Source organism: Bactrocera tryoni, chromosome 4 (genome assembly GCF_016617805.1).
Source record: "Bactrocera tryoni isolate S06 chromosome 4, CSIRO_BtryS06_freeze2, whole genome shotgun sequence".
Classification (NCBI taxonomy): Eukaryota; Metazoa; Arthropoda; class Insecta; order Diptera; family Tephritidae; genus Bactrocera; species Bactrocera tryoni.
Genome location: NC_052502.1, coordinates 71,583,230 through 71,607,426, shown reverse-complemented (window position 1 = coordinate 71,607,426; position 24,197 = coordinate 71,583,230). Strand labels below are relative to the sequence as shown.

Sequence of the window (24,197 nt, the reverse complement as noted above, 5' to 3'; positions counted from 1 at the left end):
TACACAGTGAACACGCCTTATCGTTTTTTTCTGTTATCTCTGCCTCCTGTTAGCCATTTTCGCAGCAGACACGAACGTGCTGTGCCCTCACGGCCGAACAGGCATGCAAGTGTACACAAACGTGTGTGTTTGTATGCATGGCGGATTTAGCTTGTGGGGTTGATAACGCACGCACACTAACACACACTTGCACGCTTTCATATACATACATACACATACAATATATTCGCCAACGTAGTGGGGTTTTCGGCACTGAGGCGATAGTGTTACATTACAGCGAATATTTCGTGTTGTTCTTGTTACGTTTGATATGCCTTGTTTTGTTGTTGCTTTTTATATGCCTTGTTTCGTTGTTGTTTTTGGTTGTTTTTTTTCTTTTTGTTGCGTTCAAGTGCGTTCGACTGTGCAACAGGCGAGTGTATCGTCGGCGGCTCAGACTAGCAGCACTCCAGACGCCGATTGTTTGGCTAAGCACTCAGTACATTGCCGTCGACTGAAGAGGGCGTATCGCAGGCGCCAAAGCACGGAAAACTGTGAAAAAGTGAAAGAAAACCAATTCGGCAAAAGTGGCAAAGAATAGGTGCTGTAAGTGGCTACAAAAAACATTGTTTGTGCATATTTTAATTAAAAAACGGTGTGAAAGCAAGCAAAGAGCATGTAAATTAAAGAAAATTTATGAAAAGAAATAAAAAAATTACAAAGTGTGAATATTCAAATGCAAATTATTATTTTTATTATGTGCTAAATACGCATTAATTTGTGCAATTTGCATGTAGTTATATGCTTTTAGCATGCACCAGCTGTAGCTGCGCCGAAAAGTATGCAATATACACAACTGTATATGTGAGCACCAGTGTGGCTGTGAGTGCATGTTGCTAGCGAGACAACCACTTGTGAATATCGAAGTATTGTATGTATTTTCAAGGCGAAGCAGGCACAAAAGCAAAAACAACAACGCTAACGATAGCATGCCACACAACAGCAAATATCATAACAAAGTTTCTTGGAAATATTACAATAACAAAAAGTGAAATATACAGCACGCAGCATACGCCGTGTTATACACAACAAAAACAACAAGAAGCATAAGAAGCACATTGAAGGCGAGGTTTTAACTGACAACATTTAACAGTATTGCTAACAAACAACAAACACAATAGCCAAAAGCACTATTTCTCAGCGCCGCCAACACCACCAGCAGGCTGTCAGTATTTACACTGCCGTCGCCGTTGCTTATTTACAGTGCAGGAAATGGATTTTCAAAGCCACAACAACACCAGCGGAAATAAGTTTGTCTGTCCCAGCGACAGACAATTGGCATTGAGAGCAAAGTAAGCAAACGTGCACACGCACAGATAGATCTTTTAATACACCTCACTAATTAATTATTAATAATTTTGCGGTTTTTAACTCGAAACGTGTCTGTGTTTAAGAGTTAAGAGTTGGTAATTACTTCCAATACGGACATTAAAAACAATTAGGTAGTCGAAAGTTGTAGCATATTCAAGTTTGGTTGGCTGATAACGTTACCCAGCGAACAATTGTTGCACAAAGCATTGAATTTTTTTTTTTTTTAAAGAGTTGTTCTACAATTGCTGCTTGAGACTTTAATAAACTTTTGTGAAAAGAAGCTACAAATTAAACATTTAAAAAAAAATTTATGCTATAAAAATTATTATTTATAACTTCCACCGGTTAGTTTTTATGGTAGCTATATGCTATAGTGTTCCGATCAGAACAATTTTGTTGCTATGCTATCTTGGACAATAATCTGTGCAAAAGTTCGTGAAGATACTTTGTCAAATACAAACATTTTCTAAAAGGAGGTTAGTTTGATAGATCATTTTGTATGCTATATCCTATAGTGGTCTGATATCGACGGTTCCGACAAATGAGCAATAAAGCGCAATAATAAAAAAATATTATCGATAAATTATCGGACCGCTAATATCGAAATCATCTGAATTTGGTCCGATATCGGTGGTTCCGACAAATAAGCAGTATGGGTGCAATAAATTATATGTATAATAAGAAGATATTTGATAAATTTATCGATATGTTATCGGACCGCTAATATCGAATTTATCGGAATTAATCAAAAGTATGCAAAAAAACTTAAAAAATATTGCAAAATCAAGAGCTAAGAAGGTATTACTATTGTTTGAACGAAATAATTGAATGCTTCGGAGAAAGACGTATAATAAAGCACATTAAGCATAAAACGCGTTCGATCCGCAAAAATTATAATTTAACGGTAATGTAACGATTAACAAAAATATCGTCAAAACTTATACTTTTAGGTTAATGCTTATAGTTTTTACATTAGAATTGGATTTTTTTTGGAGAAATTTTTTCTACTTTTCTCTTACAAAAACTACACTTTATCTAACCTGCTTACGATTTTCAGCGTAATTTATATTTTTGGGCCTTATCGTTTCAAAAATATTGGGATAATTTTTCAAAATTGATTTCATAAACGATTTTTGAACTCATAATCGATAACTAGAAAAAAATTCTAGTTGACTTATCGATATTTCTAAGCTGATAATGATATTTTTTTTTCGATTCCCCAAGTAGAGTCGTCCCTTGGTAGCGATTTCAAATAACAAGGAGTATTTTTGTCATAAAAAAGCATATGTAAAGCCAAAACGCCGTTTTTAACGATCTTAAACCTGTGGAAACCCCAAATTTATGAGATAACATTAACCATCGAACATATGTTTTTCCTTCCCTTTTCGTAGTAATGTCTGATACAACCCGCTTTTTGCGAACTCGCGTCATTCCCTAAGTTTTTTAAAATCATACTTCATGGCTGAGACTATGCTAGATTAATTCTCTATCACATTCGAGGCTTCGGGGTCCATTTGCTACTACTAATAAAAGAGAGCTCAGTATTCACTACAATATCCGTTGAAAGTAGCTCGAAAAAGCCATAAATTCTATCGTTTCGACTACACTTAGTTAAGCATTGTCGGTGGAGTCGTGCTGTTTCGGCCACGTATTCAATACGATAAAACCGAGCTTATCCGTAAAACTTCTTACTAAATAAACTAGTCTTTTATACTTTTAAGTTGGCGATTTACACTATATTGTAGGAGATTTACCTTCTCCTATCTCAAACACTTTGGCTTACGTGGTTTTATGACCATTATTTCGGTTAAAATGGTCATCATGGGAATTTGGGGAATGCTTTTAACGTTAATTAAAAATAAACGAGCAGTGAAATTCCTTTGATTTTAGTTGTATGCCGTTATACACATACACCCGCACGTGTTTGCATATGTGGGCAACTGCATACACACTTTTGCACTTTTGGGGACAATAATTCCGTTAGACAGTAAGGCTGAGCACATAGTGCAGCGTAAAGAAATCGCTTGGGTTTTCCATAATGCTAAAAGTGAAGCAGAGATGCATAAAATTGAACAACGAAATAAGCTGCTTTATTGATCATAAGGCCGAGCACATACTGGAGCAAAGCGTGATCACTTGAGTTAACTAAAGACTACTTTAGTGATGAGTATAAATTAGTGTGATGAATAAAAAATTAGTTTTAAGCAAAAGTGATCAAGTTTTCAACTGTATTTTATAAAGAAAATTTAAGTTTTGAAAGTTAACGGCTAAGGCTGAAGAAGAATCGTATCGTGAAACAAAGAAGTGAACTTAAGCTTTGAAAGCTCTTTCAATAACGGTTAAGGCTGAACACATAGTGAAGCAAAGATCATTGAATGAAGATCTATATGACGAAGCGAGAAGTAAATCGGTGTTGAAAATTAAGAAAAACAAAGCATACAGAAAAGGAATAAAGTTTTTAAAGCTATATTCCAAACTACTAAGGCTCACTAAGTACTGGAGTGAGGCTTGGGGAATAAGAGTAAATTAGCGAAGAACGTAGGATGTAAGTTATGAAAAAAAATATATATGTAACAAGTAAGCTTTCAAAGCTTTAGAACTAGATAAAAAAGCTGAGTACATAGTTATTTGAAGTGCATTTGCTAAAATTGAGTTTATATAATAGAATGAGCTGAAGAAAGAGAGAAAGTAAAGCATCTAGGTTGGTTAAAAGTAATAAAAATTACAACGTTTTTGTTTAGAAAGAAAAGTTAAGCTTTAAAGCTCTTACAAAAATTACTAAGGCTAGGTACATAGTACAGCAGATGAGAACATTTAATGAGTCGGCGTTACGAGTTTTCCAGAGAAAGGTTCTGCGGAAGATTTATGGTCCTTTGCGTATTGGCCATGGCGAATGCCGCAGACGATGGGACGATGAACTGTATGAGGTTGGTTAAAAGAAATACAAATTACAACGTTTTTGTTTAGAAAGAAAAGTTAAGCTTTAAAGCTCTTACAAAAATTACTAAGGCTAGGCAAGAATGTTGAGAACAAAGTATAGTTCTAAAATGCTTTCATAAAAAATTTTTTTAAAGCAACAAAGTACTTAAATGATAAAGCAATAAAAAACGTTAACTACAGCTGCTACCGAAGCTTTAATGCCCCTCACAGATGCACCTTTTATAGTATAAAAGGGTATAAAAATATCTTTATCTTAAGTTTGAACGTTCAAATTGTATAGCAGCTATATGCTACAATGGTGAAATATTAGCAATATGTACGTAAATTTTAGCGTTGCCTTGGAAAATAATCTATACCAAATTTGATGAAGATATCTGGTCAAATAAAAACGTTTCCCGTACAAGCACTTGATTTTGATGTATGGCAGCTATAGGCTCTAGTGTTCTGATATCGGCGAAAACTAAGCAACTAAAAATGAAATCAAAGTCAATATTCATAACGATTTCTCAAAAACTGAGGGATTAGTGCGCCTATATACAGACGGACAGACAGATGGACATGGCTAACTCGCTATATGTATATAATTTGTATTTATGTATATTTCATAAAGTCACGACGCTTCCTTTTGGGTGCTCAAAACTTAGTGGCAAATTTTAAACACCGTGTTCAAGGTATAAAAAATCTCAAAAAACTTTTAAACGCTGGCAGCGGCATTATTGTTATTCATCCTTCCGCAAACACTTCTTATTTGGTGCTACTAAAATATACTTATAGCTATAAACTGTCATAATATGTATGTACATATGTATGCACGTCAAAGCCACAAAGCATATCCGGCTGTCAGCGCATCACTGACGCGTATTGCCTATCTGCCTGCTTGGCTGTCGGCATGCATTCACAAAACGCTCGATTACACATTTGTATGCCGTTGTTTGCATTCACACTGTACTGTCAGTTGAACTGTCTGTCGTCAGCCGTCTGTCGTCATTTCAATACACATCATTTTGCACGTCATTTGCGGTATGGCGGTAGCGGCGCAAAAAAAAAACAAGAAAAAAACTAATAAACTTGTGAATTGAAAGGCGGTGTGTAGGGCAGCGGCAATAGTGAGGGGTGAGGCAATAGTGTTATAATGAATATTATCTGTGCAAGCGCAGCACAGCATTGCCACATAATTAAATCAAGTGTCCAAGCCACTCGGCTATGCGATATCATTAGGAAAGTTCATTTCACTTACCCTGCGCCGTGCTTCACTGATGTTTTCATTAAACAGTTTTTTTTCTGATGCGTTGTGTTTCTACTGTCGCTCACTTCACGTTGCACTACACTCAGCTTTCCTCGGGATATAAACGAGTGTATGGTGAAATTTTATTCCGCACGCACTTATAAACGTGTGCGCAAATATACGTGTTTACGTGCACGAATGTACAAATGTTTGTAAGCGTGTACGGAAATCCACTGCTTAGCCGCAAATAAATACATTGCTCAGCGACCTGCGACAAATGAGAAGAAAAAAACAGTCTGTTATAAAATTATCGCACACTGAGAAATATATATTATTATTTTACAATTTGTTATAAAAAATTATTGCTAAAAAAATATATATGTAAACATAAAATCATAAAAAACTTTCATGTCAGAAAAAATTTTACAAATATTTTCTTTCCGCTCCCAATTTCAAAACACATTCCAAGTATGGCTCTGGGCTTCCACAGTAGTTACGGTTTAATATTGTAGCTGACTGTAATTGACTAAGTTGGAAGACCGAGCGAAACCTTGTCGGTTCCTTTCTCACAGCGGGATAGCCGGAAACTGTAAAGCCCATGAGCTTGTTAGAGCGGACACCCAATTTTATTAAGTAGGCAGCGAGACAGTACTCCGCTGTTCTCTGGCGTTGGTTCTATGGACTTCTCGTGAGCTTGGCAAGTGCTGGTCAACAACCAAAACTTGTATGGCTTTGAGATCCTTCCGGCTCAAAGTGAAACTCTAAGGATTTTCTAAATTACTTGTGCTTAGCAAGATTCTTCAAGCCGCGGGGGTATTCTTTATGACTGGACACCATCCAATAGGCTCACATGCGGTGAGGTTACATATTTTGTCGTACGCAAATTTATAAAGTTGTATGGAACAATTTAGGGTGGAATCATCTAGACAGTTTCTTCTCAGCTATTCTGTTTTTGTCAGACTGAGATATTGGTAGACAAATTTTCGACGAACCTGGCGAAGATACTGTGATCGGCCTTAACAAATTTGTGGTAAACTCAAAGCGTTTCGTCGACCTCTAAGGGTTTGGTAATTCATATCAGAGAGTTTTGGAAATCAGAAAGAACCAGAGTTCATAGCAATCTAAGTGGAATCCTATGTTTACGACAGATTTGTGTTCGGACAAGATAAAACAACACAATTTTCTCCAAAATTATTTCAAGAGTAGATGTTGTCCATCTTGGAACCAGCATTAACACCAAAAATAGTGTCAGCTTCGAAATCCAACCCAGAATAACTCTTGTCAAGAGCTGCTATCTTGGACTGCGTAGGCAATTGAGAAGTGAAGTCCTCTTTCGACGAACAAAGATCAAATTCTACAAATCACTCTTTATCCCCGTCCTGCTATATGATGCAGGGGCATGGACGATGATAACATCTGATGAGTCGGCGTTACGAGTTTTCCAGAGAAAGTTTATGCGGAAGATTTATGATCCTTTGCGTATTGGCAACGGCGAATGCCGCAGTCGATGGGACGATGAGCTGTAAGACTACATGTACATACATAGTTCAGCGAATCAAGAGGCAGCGGCTACGCTGACTAGGTCATGTCGTTCGAATTGCTGAAAACACTTCAGCTCTGAGAGTATTCGACCTAGTATCACCGAGGGAAGCAGAGGGAGAGGAAGACTTCCATTCCGTTGAGAAGACCAGGTGGAGAAGGACCTGGCTATACTTAGAATCTCCAATTGGCGTCAAACATAGAAAACGAAGAACGACTGGCGCATTATTGTAAACTCAGCTATATCCGCGTAAGAAGAAGAAGAACGGGACAAAAGGCCAAAAGAATCTAAGGATGGTAATTGTATACCGGACTTCAACGTAAGCCCACTTATTAATAAGTTTATCTTAATAGCTTAACAATAAGTGAACTTAGGTGAAGTACAACCGACCTCTTATAGATCCGGCGTCCACATATTTTCAGGCAGTCCACTAAATTTCTATACCCTCTCAGCATAACTAGGTGTAAGGCCGCTCTATCGAAATCACCGTAACAGGGCACTTAATTTTACTGAACTTATTTCAAAAATGCATTTAACGGCACATCATAAAATCCGTTGAACACACAAATACACTTATTTGTAATGCAAAAGGGCAATAATCAACACTGTACACGCAAATCCGCCACAATCTCACTTGACGTTTACTAAAACCGTTACATGCCCGCCTTTGTGCATTTGTAATTGTGATGGCTTGGACTTGTGAACGTAAATATTTATGATTGACATTTAGACGGAACATGCAGGGGGCGGTGATGATGCTTGCCTGTGCAATGAGTAGTCATCGCCAACGCCAGCGCCGGCCTAAGAGACGCCAAACAAACAACAAACACGATTAAATACGCACATATTTGCCGAACACACACACATACACATCTATGGTATATATACATATATAAGCTGAAGTTACACACGCACACAAACGCATATAAAACTTAAATATGCATGTCGTTGGCACTGTCAATGCACTACCAAAGGCAATGACAGCGTGTTACATTAAATGGAGCGCAGCGTGGTGAGTAGGGCGGAGTGTGGTGAGCGCTGTATAATGAGGCTAAAGTAGTGGCTATTGGCTTACTCATTTGTGGTCGCTGACATACATACGCAGACATTTGCTAATGCCTATTAAAAATAGATTAGATTTATGAGCTCATCATAAATGCCATTGCATGCTGCGTTGGCGGCTGCAGCGCGAACTCGCTGCGACGTCGCATGCTGTGCCACAATGTGCGTGCTAATTAAGTTTTAATAACTTAATAAAATATTACTTTCTAATTGTTATAATTACTTTAGCTCGAATTCAAGTGCCAGCTGCTGGTCCAATAGCTTGGGCGCCCAAAAGACTGCTAGACTGATTTATGTGTTTGCGAATTAGTTGGTGTCGCGAAGGTCAAGTGATAAATTTGCTGTATATATATTAAAAAAGTTTCGAGAGTTAATCAAGAGACAACTTAAATGTGCGTTGCTTTTGCTTCTCCACATGGCTTTTGTCATTTTGGCTTAGTCGGCAACCTTCACAACTTTAATTTTGGCATTTCGAGCATATTTGAAGCCCCAAAAGTCCTTCGCTGCTTTATTTCCACGCAGAGAAAGCTTCTGCTGTAGTTAGCATTGAAAACACACAGCACCTTGTGTATTCATACGGTTGACACAACCTTGTTTCTTGGAGTTTGATGCCTTGAACTTCGTAATTTTTTTGTACATGATGCTCATCGCTGGCGAAATGCGTACACTTTTCAAGGTCGTGTGAGCTAAGCTGAGACTCAGGTTACGCACAGAGGAAATGAGCGCATTGTTAGTAGGAAAAGCCGTCTCAGGCACTTCTTGGAATATAGAAATTACTGCGAGATATCCTTTTCTCTTTAAAACTGGTAGGTAGATGACTATTACTTGATAAGTCGTAAATTATAGTACAGGTCTCAAGCAATATATACGCTAATGAAAATGTTTTTTAATAGTAAAACAATAGCTTAACTTATAAAATCAATTAGTCTTTGAGATGCTGTTTAAAATATGCAGAAATCTTCATGGGCTAATATGAAGAAGCCTAACAAAATGACAAGTTAAACATTAAAGAGGGCTAAAAATCATATAAACGGAAAACATGCACCGAAGCTAGAATATGCTTCACAAATAAAAAAGGTTTCCATACAAGAACTTGATTTTCAGCGGTCAATTTGTATGACAGCTATATGCTATAGTGGTCCGATCTGAACATTTTGTTTCGATATTGTAGCGTTAAATTGAAAAATAATCTATGCTAAGTTTCGTGATGATATCTTGTCAGATAAAAATGTTGTCCATATAAAACTTGATTTTGAGCGGTCAGGTTGTATGCTAGAGTGGTAAGATTTCGTCCAAGCCTAATACATCCTGTTCAGCATTTTATTACATTCAGGATATATTTAAACAAAATTAAAATTTCTGCAACATTTTCATGGGTGTTTTCGCATTTTTATGCCTTTTTCTACTACAACATCGAACGGAAGTCAATAAATGTGCTCACAAGCAGCGCTGGATGGCAACCATCACTTAAGTAGCAGCTTTTTTATACTTGCAGAAATATTAATGGTGCATAAAAAGTCAACGCAAGCATATAAAGATATGCAAAATTGATTAGGCAGACAATTTATAATATAAAAAAATATCAAGAAGTTTTTGTTTTATTACCCCTTTGCTTCCCTCGTGTGGAGCGGAAATGAATGAATTAGATATTATGTTCAAGGTAGTTATCAACGCTATAGGACATTCATAATGAAAATTACAATTACATTAGGGTGGGTCAAAAAATGCGTTTAAAATTTGATTGTTTTAAATAATTTTTTTTTCCTCGGATTGTTATACATAATTCAATGAAAAAAAAATCATTTTAAATAGCAAAGCTCATAGTCTTGTAGGGATTTTCTGCTCTACGAGAAAGATCTATATAATTTTTCAATTAAGTTAAGGACATTCATAATAAAAATTACAATTACATTAGGGTGGGTCAAAAAATGCGTTTAAAATTTGATTGTTTTAAATAAAAATTTTTTCCCAGGATTGTTATAATTCAATAAAAAAAAATCATTTTAAATAGCAAAGCTCATAGTCTTGTAGGGATTTTCTGCTCTACGAGAAAGATCTATATAATTTTTCGATTAAGTTAAGCGTTTACGAGATGATTAGCGTCAAAAATCAACGAAAAAATAAAAAGTACCAAACATAAAATTTAAAAACAAATAAAAAATAAGTGACATTTTTGTAGAGCTGTAAATATTCTACAAAACTAGGAGTTTTCCAATAATTTTTTTCGTTTAATTATAAAATTCTTAAAAAAAATATTTTTTTCTTTAAAATAATCAAATCTTACCCGTTAATATCTTAAATTTACAAAAGAAACTTTGTCGACCTTTAATAAAGAACATTTAATTTACTACAAAATACACAAAACGAAATATTTTTTCAAGTTGGGGAAGCGAGATACAATTTTTTCTATGTGATAATAAGAAAAAAATAGAAAACCGTTAAGCGGAGGACCTCAAGTTACAATTAAGAGCTCTTACTTGGAGAGCCTTACTTAAAGGTCTCTATCAACAAATTTTTCAATGTCAAAGCGAAAAAAATCGTTTATTTTTTGAACCACCCTAAAGTACACACATACATATGTTTTGTTTTATATTTTCGCGTAGTTTCTAGGTGGAACATATGGCCTTCTTGTTAATAAATTTTTATTATAATACATATTTTTAATATCAATATTTTTTTATCTGTCAATAAGAAAACAAAAGTAAACCGCTAATTTTGAAGCGAAAAAAACTTATGGCCCACCCTAAAGTATATATATTTTGTTAGTAAAAAGTAAAAATTGTATTCTCTATGGACTTGTAGCAATATTCTAATATTCTGACTTGTAAATTAGAAATTACTAGAAGCAACGTATTCTTGAAGAAATAAAAAAAATGAAACAAGTAAATAAAATTTTAAGAGAATGTTTGTTATATTAATTTTTTTCTATTGTCATACGAATTCAAAACGGCTAAATCTGTAATAGTATGTTTACTTCTCACTTTTTGTTGGTTTCGAAAAATATTATTTATTGCCAGAGCGCCTTAAACTGTGCTACAAAATCGTTTGAAAACTTTTAAATTGTTTACAAATTTTTTATTTTTACTTTTAATATTTCCAAAATCGCTTAAATTGCGCATTATTATATAGTTATTGCGAAAATCTGTTTTATATATATTTTTATTGCCTTGTAACGCACTATTTTCGCTGTCATATTTTTTACCAGCTTCACCAAAAAAACTGCTTGCATGAGGTCATCTCATCATTTACGTATAATTGATGTTTATTGCTGCTTCCCATTATGTATATGTATATGCTTGTATGCATATGTGTGTGTGTAACTTTCCTCTTGCATAGCATTCGCAGTATCAGTTGGGAACAACTGTTATATTTTATTCAACACTCGCAAACAAGCGCATAGTGGAATATGCAAGTATGTATGTAACATACATACATATATGTATGTGTGTGCAGAAAGAGATAATACAATAATAACCTTGATTTTTGTCTGCAACGTTGCATACTTTGAAGGGCGAGCATTGCCAAAAGCATTCACATCAACACCACCTGGAGTAATTGACTGCTGCGCGCTCGTATTTTGTATGTCTGTGTATGTATATTTTGGCGTGAGAGCGTGTGCGCGAAGTGATGGAAAAGTTCGAGGTTGCTAACAGCTGTTGCGTTGCCAAGGTAAGAGATGGCAAGGCGGAAGTGAAATAAACACAAATACAGTTTCTGCGAAGGTGTATCATTAATTGCGTATGCATATATGAATGTACGAGTATGTACAAAAGTAAGTTTCTTTCGAAAGCTGTGCTCAACGTTGACTGCAATTCAAGTATGAAGTAGTAGAAACGAATTTCATACACTCAGCTGACCTGCGGTTATCGGCGTGAGCTTCACCTTAGCAAAATATGCCGCTTAATATGTTTTTTATTGTAAAATTAAAAATTATCCAACAAATGTGCATCTTAGCAATTAATAAAAATATTAGTTGATAATTTGTATATATTCATATCTAAAACTGCTTCAGAAAAAATGGCCCTCTATTCACCTCATTGCTTATTTTCCAACTCAGTAATTTTTAATTTTTACCACACTTAATATTATTACAAAAATCTAACATTTTAATTAATTCTTTGAAATTTATTTGCTGCTCTGTTTAACAGGCGAACCGCGCTTGCGGTAGTGAAGCATGAGCAATGGTGATGAAGGTGCTGGCACCTTGTTAGTCTCCCTTATCACGTTATGCAAATATAACAGTACGTTAATCAGTATTCAGCAAAGTTCGCAAATCAACATATGGACATTTGTTCAACGGTGTATGTATGTGTTTGTATTTTGTTGTGTATTTGAAGGCCACTTGTGGCTTTTTTTAGAAATATAATCATAAATTATATGCAAAATTAGATTACTTTTCCATGAAAAAATCATAATTCGTTAGCTGAGTAATGAGAAAAATGTTATGCTGCTACGAACTTCTCTTTACTATAATTTAACCAAATATTTTTTGGAAAAATACTAAAAAAATTTAAATTAATAATTGAATTATTAGTTAAAAATTTAAATGTATATGTACATAACTCCAACCGTTTCGATCTCATGATTTTTTAGATCTTAAATTATACTTATAATCTATAATCTATGAAAAAGGATCAGTTTCTTTTTACTTTCGAACGGCTTACTAGAACGGTATTCGACCTCACAACATAACTATCGGTAACCTGCTACTGTCACCGTTTATAGGTTATGTAAGGTTAAAATTTTATTTAAAATTTTAAGTTTAATCCCAGAATTTGAATTAAAAATTGTTAAAATATAAACTGGAATAACCTTACATTCAAATCGGTATTTGGAATTAAACATCTTTTTCAATTCGGTATTTCTTATAAGAAATTTTAAAATTATATGTAATTAAGATTTTCAAGATTTAAAAAAATGCACTTTTCCGAACAATCCACAAAGTTTGCTTTTATATCAATCGCATTTTTCCAAAAATATCGACACGTTACTTTAACACAGAAGTTGCTACAATCCACTCCTAAAGGTAGGCAACGATTTTTTTGTATAGAACGAATTTTGGAAACGATTAAGATAAAAGTGACAAGAATGAGATCGACGATGAATAGAGGCTATTGAGGGAGGGGGGAGGTAATTTATTTCTTTTAAAAATTATTCTCTCTGTGAATTCTAATTTATAAATACAAAAAATTCGATTTTCTCTCCAATTAAAGCGAATTTTCTGCATTTCGCTCCTAGAGGTAGGCAACGAATTCTATTGTGCACATATGTATCTGGGGAATCTCTATAATAGATTAATGTGAAAGGAACAGGTTTGGGATCGATAGAGAATGTGAATACCAATAAATTTACCCATTTTTGAATTAAAATTTAAAAACGCAGGAAAATCGTATATAGTATATACGAGGCCTTGTTAATTAAAACGATTACTAGATCTTGACAACACTCTTATAAAAGAACACTCCAGCTCTGAGAGTTTTCGATACAGTACCCGTCGGGAGCAGCAGAGGAAGAGGAAGACCTACACTATGTTGGAAAGATCAGGTTACACTTGGAATCTCCAATTGGCGCTAAACAACGAAAAGGAAGAACGACTGGCGCGCTGTTGTAAACTCGGATATAACCGGTGTATAGGCCAATAAAGAAGCAGATCTTGACAACTCCCTATTTTAAAGTGGCCTGAATCTACAGCTGATTTTATCTCCGCCAATTGCAAAACAAATTGGCAACTTCTTTAACTTAACCTTACTATGTCAGGGGAAGTCAACACCTTGCTGAGCGGAGATAATCTTGTTCCTAGACCAACAGTTTGATTGTAATGTCAATAAAAATTTTAGATTTTGTTGGAGACACAAAAAATTGGCACATATTTTTGCTTACAAGCAGCAATAAATTATCTTTTAATATCTGCAACCTTTTCACATTTTATTGAATTACTTGTAAAATCTCCGCAGATTTAGTATCTCAATAAATATTTAATTTAACTAAATATTCACGCGAAACGCTGATCATATTTTTTATAGTCCATGTAACCCTTTTCGCCCACGCATAGTAAAGTTTTCTGCACCTTTGACCAATTTTACAGATTTTTTTTCTGATTTAAAAATGTATGGAACAATTGCACGGGGAAAGCCCAATAAACCAAAAACAACAATGAACAAGTAGCAAAAAGGTTTTAGGGTAAATACGGAAATAGCAACATACATATGTATGTACAAATATACAAGTATTGTTATGTGTGTTTGTGTATGAGAAGTGAGGTGGAAGCTTTTGAGTGCAAACAAGCGCAAAGAATTGCGAAAAACAGCGAAAAAATATATTGAAACGTCCAGTAGCCGCATATATGTACATATGGACACTAGGGTGTTTGTTATGTCTCAAAATTTTTTTTTTTTGGTTTTTGCAAAGGACCACTGAGATTTTAGTTTTTGCCCCCAAAACAAACAAGCGCTTTTTTCGACTTAAACCAAATACCGTTACCCTTATAAATACATATGTATGTATGTATATTACATAGGATTTTTTAATATTTTTTACTTAGTAAGTAAATAAATCTTTCACGAATATTGGAAACCATGCATTAAAAAATAATTAAATTTAATTTTTAATCCACATTTTTTGAATATAAAAAATTGCAGCCCTGTCTATATCTTTGAAAGAATTTTTCGGTCTACGAAATAGGCTCAAACGATTTCTTTCATTAAAACTTTTCTTTAAAAGTTATGCGTAGTTAATTTATACAAGTGATTTATACATACTGTGTTACTCATACGACATGGTGTACTATCAGAATACAGTAAAAGGGAAATAACGAGTTTGTTTGCGTTGGGATTTACAAAAAACAAGTTAACTTGTGAAATAGCGAACACCCTAATGCACATAACAATACATTATACATACATATATATACTACATACTACATATATCGATATGTCAATATGTACGTGAGTACGTGCATGGTTGCCAAAAGATTGTGTTGATTGCTTTGCTTGCCCCTAAGCACACAAATTTGTTTGCTTTTTTCGCAACATTTTTTTATGAACAAACCCACTAAATGTCAAACAAGCAACGGTCGTTTACACTCACCGTCAAAACGGGCGCAAAATGGGAAATGACAAATATGACAGATATGGAAAAAATTAAAAAAAAAAACAAAAAAAAGTGATGTTGCCAAGCAAATATCAAAGTGGAATCGGTGTAGCCCAGCGGCGTTGCAAAACAAGCAAATAAACGCACAAACATATAAGCGAATAAATAACATAGCGATGAAAAATGCTTCTCCACCATTAAAAAGAAAGCAGGCGCGAGGAAAAAGAAAAAAGTGAAAAGCACTAAATAAACTTTGCAAAGTAGCAAATTGCTAACCAGCCAGATAAAAGTTATTTCTAAAGTTTTTTGTTCTATTCTTTTGAATGCACGTTTTTGTATTTGCATTTACATACTTTCTTCTCGGCCTCGGCTAGTAAATAAACAGCTTGTCAAGTAAGCGGATTGAAGTAAGAAAATTCAAATAAAGCGCTAAAAGGTGTAAATGTGAAATGGGCGTATAATGAAGTGCACAGTGGCGGCTGCTGTGGGGTGCTGTGGGAGTGAAGTTTACATTTTCATTTACTGTCTGTTTGCTGAGAGTGGTTTTGGTGAGTAAATATTTGTGTGCGTTTGCCACAGGGGGACGAGTGTTGCTAACGATGAGACAAAAAGAAAAAAACATTGCAGCGCGGCTAATAAAGGTGCCAAAATAGGATAGGTGTTCGACAGAAATAATATTAAATAAATATACATATGTAATTAACTAGTTCGGTAAAAAGGTAAAGTTTCTAACTAATTTGTATTATTTGAATAATTATTTCATTATTATAGATTTTTTTGCAACAATAAAAATATGTTTTCTTAAAACATTAAATTGCATTTGCAAATGTAATATTATATGGCCTCATTTTCGTAATTTGAAAATAATTACTTTTATAAAAAAATATTTTTAATAGAGATTAAAATTTTAGCAATATTAATGTATTTTAAATTATATAAAAATATTTTTTTTGAATTTTTATTTTATAAATAATTTTATTTTAGAAATTATAAAAAATATTTTTTGGAGTTAGAGTTTTATACAAAATATTATTTTAGAATTTTAATTTTTAAAAAGTATTTTTTTATAATTTTTTTAATTAATTTATAAATATTTTTCATTATTTTATTTTTAAGTTTTCTAGTATTACAAAAAAATATTTAGCTCAAAACCATTTCATTAATGTGTAAGGGTGTACGATTATGCTATGACAGATGTTTTCTTTTTCATTTATTTTAACTGCGTATAAAAATTTTTAATATAAATATTCAATAAGTGGTAAAACTTTATATTAATTTTTTGAATAATTAGAGGCAAACAAAATATTTTTTTTAAATATTTTTATTTTATTTTATAAATAATTTTATTTTAATTTATATAAAAATATTTTTGGAGTTAGAGTTTTTATACAAAATATTATTTTAGAATTTTAATTTTTAAAAAGTATTTTTTTATAATTGTTTTAATTAATTTATAAATATTTTTCAATTATTTTTAAGTTTTAGTATTACAAAAAAATATTTAGCTCAAAACCATTTCATGGATGAAATGTGTAAGGGTGTACGATTATGCTATGGCAGATGTTTTCTTTTTCATTACCCACTGCGTATACGCAACCTCTATATATTCAATAAGTGGTACAACTTTATATTAATTTTTTGAATAATTAGAGGCAAACAAAATATTTTTAATTTTATAATTCTATTTTATTATTTCTTTTAATTTAATTGAATTAAGAATATTTTGAAAATGGTGCGAAGCAAGACTTTTTGTGTGTACACTGCGTATACGTAACCTATCTTCTTTATACTATGTATTCGCGGGTTAACTAATAGAAGTGCATAAATAGAGTTTTCTATAATTTTAATCTTGAAAGTTTAAAACCTTGTAATTTAATAATAAAAATTAAAATTTTTATAAATTTTTGTTTCAGTTATCTTATACCTGCACTGCTCAAGAGAAAAAAAAATATTTATGACAAAAATTTCAAATAATTATGCCATTAACTTACTCCCAATGAGAGTTTTCTTCTATTAATAAATTTATCAATATGCTTTATGTTATTAAATTTTCATTACTTTTCAAAAATGAAACATGTACTATATTTTCTGCCAAGAAATTTATTCAAATACTATCAGACGTATTTTACAATCTGATTTACATATATTAAAGGGTGAACATATTATTTGAATGGAGATACATATGTATGTACATACATATGTATGTATGTATCTATGTACATACATATGTTCTCACAAAGTAAAAACATTTGTGTGAATTACTCTTTTCCATTAAGTAATATTAAGTTTTTAGATATTTTTTAAATATTTATAATATATATTATGTTTTATATTTGTTTGATAGAAATGGAAAAATTTTTATTTTATTTTACGCACTAATCTTTTCAAGAAAATATTATAGGTTTATTAAAATAAGGATTAGCCGAGTCCAACCGTGTATTAAATACGGGACACTTTCCTTTTTTGAAAAAAAAAGGAGTGATTTCCACAATGGTCGCCTCATGTGTGCGATAGAAAACAAAGAAATAACCCAAAAATTATTTCCCACCCAAGCGGCAGCCGTTCAAATCAATAAAAATGTGTTCACTACCTTGGTTTTCTTGAACTAATTTCAGAAGTCTCTCACAATTCCACAGATTTTTTTTTTTCTTTTTCAGAACATAATCAATAACTTTATATACATATGTATATGTACATACATAAAAATAAAAAAAAATATTAAAAAATCAAATAACAAAATGTTCAATATTAATGTTCGTGTATACCAGGTTGCACAACGGCGTCATAAAGTTGGTCATTAACATAAGGGTTAATCAAATTTTAGTTATTTGTTATGTATACAATAAAGTCAGTGTTATTGAACATTCTCATTTCACTTATGCGGCTTTTAATCAAATATTTAAGCTCCTTTATGTTTGCATCACACATTTTAATTCTAAGCTAAGCTTCATTTTTTCATTTCATTTTGATGTGTTTGTTTTGTTAAGTTCTCCCTGCAGGCCTGAATTGTAAAGCGCCGTCACTCATCAACACATTTCATTGAGTAATAAGTGACAGCAACAATAAAGGAAACGGTATAAAGTAAACGACACGTCGGCAATCACATTTTGCCTGCGGTAGCGTTTATATTATACAAAATAAAAAAAGTAATTGAATGCGAAAATATGTTGAAAACGTGTTTGCACTCGTGCTACTCTTCACACAAGCAATAAAATAAGCACAGACACAATAACCACTACGGTCGTAAGTTAGATAGCCAAGCTCATGGCACTCATACAAACAACTGATATATCACACGCCGGCAGACATTACGGCCATGCATGTGGTTAAGCCGAATGCCAAGCCATTAACCTCGCAAGATACACACATACTTAAAGAGGTATTTACATATGAACTTTAAAAGGACCAACTAACATACTATGCATGTACATATGTATGTATGTACATGCATAAAGTTTTCGTTGGCCTTACCTGCTGTCTGTCGTTGACTCTCAACTTGTATAAGCAAGCAAGAAAACAAATCGTGCTCGTGCGATAAACAAGTAGATATGCAAATAAATGAAAACCACAAACACTAACATAAGCAAAAACAAACAAATAAATACAAAGCTTCGCATGAGAACTTAGCTTCTTTACTTTTAGTGTGCTCTTCTTCGTTTTTTGTTGAGTCATGCAGTCGACTGCGCAGCGCAGTCACAGTGCAGGGAAGCGCTGCCGCTGTGAGGTTTGTTTAATGAGCACAAGCCTGCCATTGATGATATGATGGGGAAATGACGTGAATAACGGCACAACAGGTTAGGGGTGGCTTCGAAAATAATAAAAAAAAACTTTTGACGTGTGGAGGGCTCTTAGACATATGCATAAACATTTTTGGCTTACATATTTGCGTATTTCAGGTTTCTTTTATTTCCTTTGGTTTGTTCTACACTACTTGCGGTGTTTATTTTTGTCATGACGCTTCAGGAAATTAGTCATATGTAATTAAGTATTTTTGTGCTGATTGCCATGAACTTGGCACATGACTGTGTTATAAGAATCAGGTAAATGGCGTGGAAACGTGTTTGTTGTACGTATTACGTACTTATATACATATGTATGTATGTACATACATACATACATGTGTACATACATAGGTATAGTTTGAGTACACAATCAGGGGTGATGAAATATAATGCCTACACGGTGCTCAATTGAAATTGTATACACTATTGTGAAATTTGTTAGAAAATTGTGACTACACATACATATGTACATATACATATGTATGCATACATATTTGTACAGTTGTTTGACCGAGTTTTTTTATTACGCAATTTTTGTTATACTAAAAATGTCGGACTTTACAATTTCGTGCGAAGCCTTATCAGGAAAACAATAATCTTCAATGTTCAGTATTGCGTGTCGAAGCACAGCATCTGTTAGAATATACATTAATGTTGTATAAAATTTCGCCCCTAGGCCTTGGACATGAACAAGGTACATAATCACAACAAAACTACATAAGCAAGTATAACACGGTAAATTTATTCACACAGAGTGACAAAGAAAAAAAAAGATAATTGAACTTATAATTATAATTATATTATATATTGGTGCTTTGATAATAATTTTTTATTTAATTTTTAATTAATTTTTATTTTTATTTCGAATAAGAAATTTGATGATTTTCTGTCACATGAAGGCTTTTACAATTTGAGATTTTAAACCGGCCGAAGAGATGCGCTTTATATAACTAATTTTGCAGTTACTCGAAAGAATTTCGCGAACTTTGCTTTGAAAATAAATATTTATTTGTTAAATTTGTAAAGAAAAAAAATTAAAAATCAAAAATCTAGTTAAAACTAGTTGTTTAGAATTTTTCACATGAGTTTTGAGAAAAAAGATATAAACAAGAAAGTTGTAGATTTTTCTATTACCTACAACTTCGTCAGTTAACTTTTTCTGAAAATTTAGCAAACCCTTTTTACACTTAAAAACTCAATCGCTCCTACTAACGGTTTTCAGAACGTCCGTAAATTATATTTTCTCTCGATTTTTGTTATATTCTCTTCCTTTTCCATTGGATGTTAACCAAAAATTTTTTCACTTATTACCATTTCGAAGGCTTTAATCTTTCTCTCCCACTATTCCTCTATAGATTACGCGCTGGATGGAGCAGCTCCAAGACCAACGAACCGCTTCGGCCCGATGAGCAAGCCGCTATTATTTCCGTTATACGCCGCAATGAGGAAATCGAGACCGCCGAGCGGCAACGCGTTGGTCGACTTGTTGAACGTGTGGAGAAAATTAAACAACGCGCCGTCGAAGGTGGTCCAAATTGTTGTCGGCTCTGCGGTGACACCTTTGGGCTGCTGCGTTCGACGCGCATCATTTGTGAGGACTGCAAGAAATCGGTGTGTGCAAAATGTAGCGTCGACATTAATATACGTTATCATACCAGTGATCGCACGCGCGAAATATGGTTGTGCCGCATCTGCTCGGAGACACGCGAAATGTGGAAAAAGTCGGGCGCATGGTTTTTCAAAGGGCTTCCTAATTATGACGCACCCAGCAGCACTAATTCGACACCCACACACCAGTCAGCAAGTGGCGGCGCCATGTCTGATGTGTTGCTGCCACCGCGTGGCGCACAAAGCTGCAACAATACGCCCACACGCAATGTGCGCGTTAAGAAGCTGACAATACATGTGGACGATAGCAGTAGTTCGGAAGAGGATACAAACGGTGGCGGCGGCGGTGGTGGTGATGTTGTGGATGGCGCCATCAGCGCTGTGTGTGTTGCAGCGCCGTTGACAACAGCACGCACACCGAACAGAAATTCCTTCAACGCTGATGTCTCACCACCAGCAGCGACGCGTATGCAACGTGAGGACAGTTTTCGTCTGCGTACTTTCGGCTCCATACGCAGTTTCATTGATAGCGGTGAGCGCAAACTTTCCAATTCTTTTTTCGCCAATCGTCAGTCATCGCGTACAGAAAGTAGTCAACAGGACTATGATACCATATCAACGGCATCGACTGTCACTTCGGTGAACAATAGGCGTGAGAGCAATTGTAATTATACGCGTCGCAGTTCCGTCTCGTCATCTTGGTCGATCAGCGGCGAAAGTTCATCGGGCAATTCGGCGAACACGAGCAATCATGTGCCCAATCACAATCAAGTAAATTTGCACTGTCGCGAGTTGCTCGGTTGGCTCGAGGTGGCGGTTAGCTATCGTGAGAGCGTACATAGTTTAGACTGCGTAATGGTAAGAGCGCGCGATCTGCCTGCTATGGATGCGGCTGGTTTAACGGATCCCTATTGTAAGGTGAACCTCGTGACGCCCGATGGTATGACCAAGTATTCGCGTTGGTTGCGTACCAAAACTGTGCATAAGACTCGCAACCCTGAATTTAATGAAACTTTGCAATTTGTGGGCGTCGAACCGGAGGAACTAGGCGGTTCGTCGCTGTATGTTGCGATATTCGATGACGATAAGTATGGACATGACTACTTGGGAGGCGCTAAAATTTCGCTCTCGCCGGTAAGTTGACAGTAAAGAGTAGTCGTTAATTGCGGAGAATTTAATAATTATTGGTTTTACATATTTTTTCTAAAACGCAGGTGCACAATACTAATCAATATCGCATATCTGTGCCGTTGGGTGGCGAGGATCGGTTTAGCAATGAAGCGGAAATGTCACAGGAGTGGCCGCATGGCAAAATTCTAATATCACTATGCTATAACACAAAGCGACGTGCTTTGGTGGTGAATGTAAAGCAGTGCATTAATTTGATACCGATGGACAACAATGGCAGCTCGGATCCATTTGTTAAGCTGTAAGTGTGAACGTTTTATACCCTGAATAGTGAATATTTTCGGCCCTATTACCGTTGTCGTTATGATTTTAAAAGGAAATAAGATCGCCTATGTGGCATTCCCGTTGGCGTTATCGGCATTTATCGCAAATAAATGGGTATTTCCCATTTTGAAACGAGTATAGTAACGACGAGAGCGATATAGAAACGAGAGCGATATAGAAACGAGCGTGAATATTTGAAGCTTTCACTTCAGTTACCATACTTTCTTAATTTTAATTTAAGGGGAGAAATACCTTTAGAATTTTCAAAAAATTGAACAAAAATTTTTCGCTCTAATTAATTGAAAAACTATTCAAAAATATAGTCCCAAAGTTTCATTGGTTTACTCCGAATATTTTCGAAGAAATAGGCCCTAGAACCATTGCACTTCACGCTGCAGTCTATACAACCAGAGAACTTTGAGGCTCGTTTCCTCGAAACTAACTTTTGTCATCCGGCCGTCAAAATTTCGAGCGAATTATTTAACCAAATTACTTGAACTAAAGCGTATTTTATAGACAACTTTATACTCAAGTGCGTGATAGAGCCTTTTCTGAGAAAAATGATTGACAGTTGTTTAAGTATTTTGATCTCGAAAAATACAGGCAAAAATGCCACTTTTTACAAAATCTTGGCCTCCGTGACCATATAAAGTATATATACATGTGTATGTACATATATTTGACAGTCTGTCCATCTGTATATAAGCGAACTAGTATATCTTTCCACGAAGATGGCAATTTGTCGGAATCGTCGATATCGGGCCACTATAGTGTATAGCTGCCATACAAACTGACCTATTAAAGTCATGTTCTTGTGTGGAAAACTGTTTTATTTGACAAGATAAAATTGATTTTGCCAAAAAAACCATTTCTTCTGTTTTTTGTCCTGTTTACTTTGGAACGCACCTTGTATAACATATAGCTGCCTTACAAACTAAATCCAGAAAATATTTTTATACCCTTTTATGTCATAAAAAAAGCACGTGTGAAGGGTATTATAGCTGCAGTGCAGCCGAAGTTAGTGTTTTTTAATTTATTTGTACTTTTTCTTTTAGCTCAACTCAATTTATATGAAAACCAAAATATCGTTTAACTTCAACAACTTCCCAAAATATGCTAATTAGTTAGATAAGCTTTTGAAAACTTTTTACGCGTTTAAATAGCGCTCTACATACATACATACAAGTACTAAACATATGTACAAAAACACTTGTACTCTATATATGTACATATGTATGTACGTATGTACATATCTACATACATAATTATAAAAGCCTTCTGCTCTTTTGGAAAATATGTCATGTTTATTTGCATATTCATATCCATTCAATTTGCACTCTGCTAATTGCAACTGAGCGCTTCATTAAACTAAAAATTTCTTTTTTTTTTCATTTAGACAACTGAAACCTGATTCTCATAAGAATAAAAAATACAAAACCGGTGTCAAATGGCGCACATTAAATCCAATATATCGCGAAGAATTCTATTTCGAATCCAGTCCACATGATCTGAATAAACAAACGTTATATATAACCGTTTGGGATAAAGACATTGGCAAGAGCAATGATTTTCTGGGCAGTTTGGTAATCGGCTACAATAGCAAGGGCGAACGTTTGCAGCAGTGGCTGGATTGCATAAAATTGCCGGATCACTTTCACGAGAAATGGCATTGTTTGTCAGGGGAACACCCAACGCATTAATCAAATGAGTGACGGAGCGTATTGAAATGTATAAAAAAAAATTAACACTTATAATAAAATTATAAAAAAAAACCTGACCAGGGTTGCGAATTTTTTAATTAAACATTTTTGAATTTAAAATTAGATTTTTGTCGGATCCGAATTAAAAATTTTTTATCGAATTTTTTTAATTAATTAATTAAAAATATTTTTTCGAATTTTTTTGAAATTCCAATTTTGGCAACTTTATTGCAGAAGTGTAATACAAATTAAATCGCTTCAATGTGCAAGTTTGTCAGCCACTTTTCTGCGTATAGGCACGAAGTACACCATCGTGCAAAAATATTAATTCGAAAACAATTATTTTTATTACAAACTTGGGATTAACTTTTTGTTATTTTTCAATCCAGTATTTGGGTTTAGAAATACTAAATTTATTTTAATTAAAGTTTTCGGAATTACAAAATAAA

The 24,197-nt window shown here is 34.2% G+C and overlaps 1 protein-coding gene across 4 annotated transcripts; it reads left to right on the top strand.

The window, feature by feature from the left end:
* On the top strand, nt 1-23,857 carry LOC120774027 (rabphilin-3A). 4 transcript variants are annotated; one of them, XM_040103320.1, is made up of 5 exons: nt 1-1,331; nt 20,344-21,730; nt 21,811-22,025; nt 23,445-23,776; nt 23,808-23,857. In XM_040103320.1, the coding sequence occupies exons 1-4, from the start codon at nt 1,252-1,254 to the stop codon at nt 23,746-23,748; spliced, it is 1,986 nt and encodes a 661-aa protein (XP_039959254.1). In that variant the 5' UTR covers nt 1-1,251; the 3' UTR covers nt 23,749-23,776; nt 23,808-23,857. The 4 variants fall into 4 exon arrangements, with proteins under 4 accessions (XP_039959254.1, XP_039959257.1, XP_039959256.1 ...); XM_040103323.1 differs by having other exon boundaries at nt 1-580; nt 777-1,331; nt 23,445-23,844; XM_040103322.1 differs by having other exon boundaries at nt 1-585; nt 777-1,331; nt 23,445-23,844.
* Nucleotides 23,858-24,197: the final 340 nt, after the last annotated feature.

Coding starts and splice junctions, on each gene's coding strand:
- LOC120774027 (XM_040103320.1), top strand. CDS start 1,252: ATGGATTTTCAAAGCCACAACAACACCAGCGGAAATAAGTTTGTCTGT. Junction 1,332..20,343: donor CAATTGGCATTGAGAGCAAA/GTAAGCAAACGT, acceptor ATTCCTCTATAG/ATTACGCGCTGGATGGAGCA. Junction 22,026..23,444: donor TCGGATCCATTTGTTAAGCT/GTAAGTGTGAAC, acceptor TTTTTCATTTAG/ACAACTGAAACCTGATTCTC.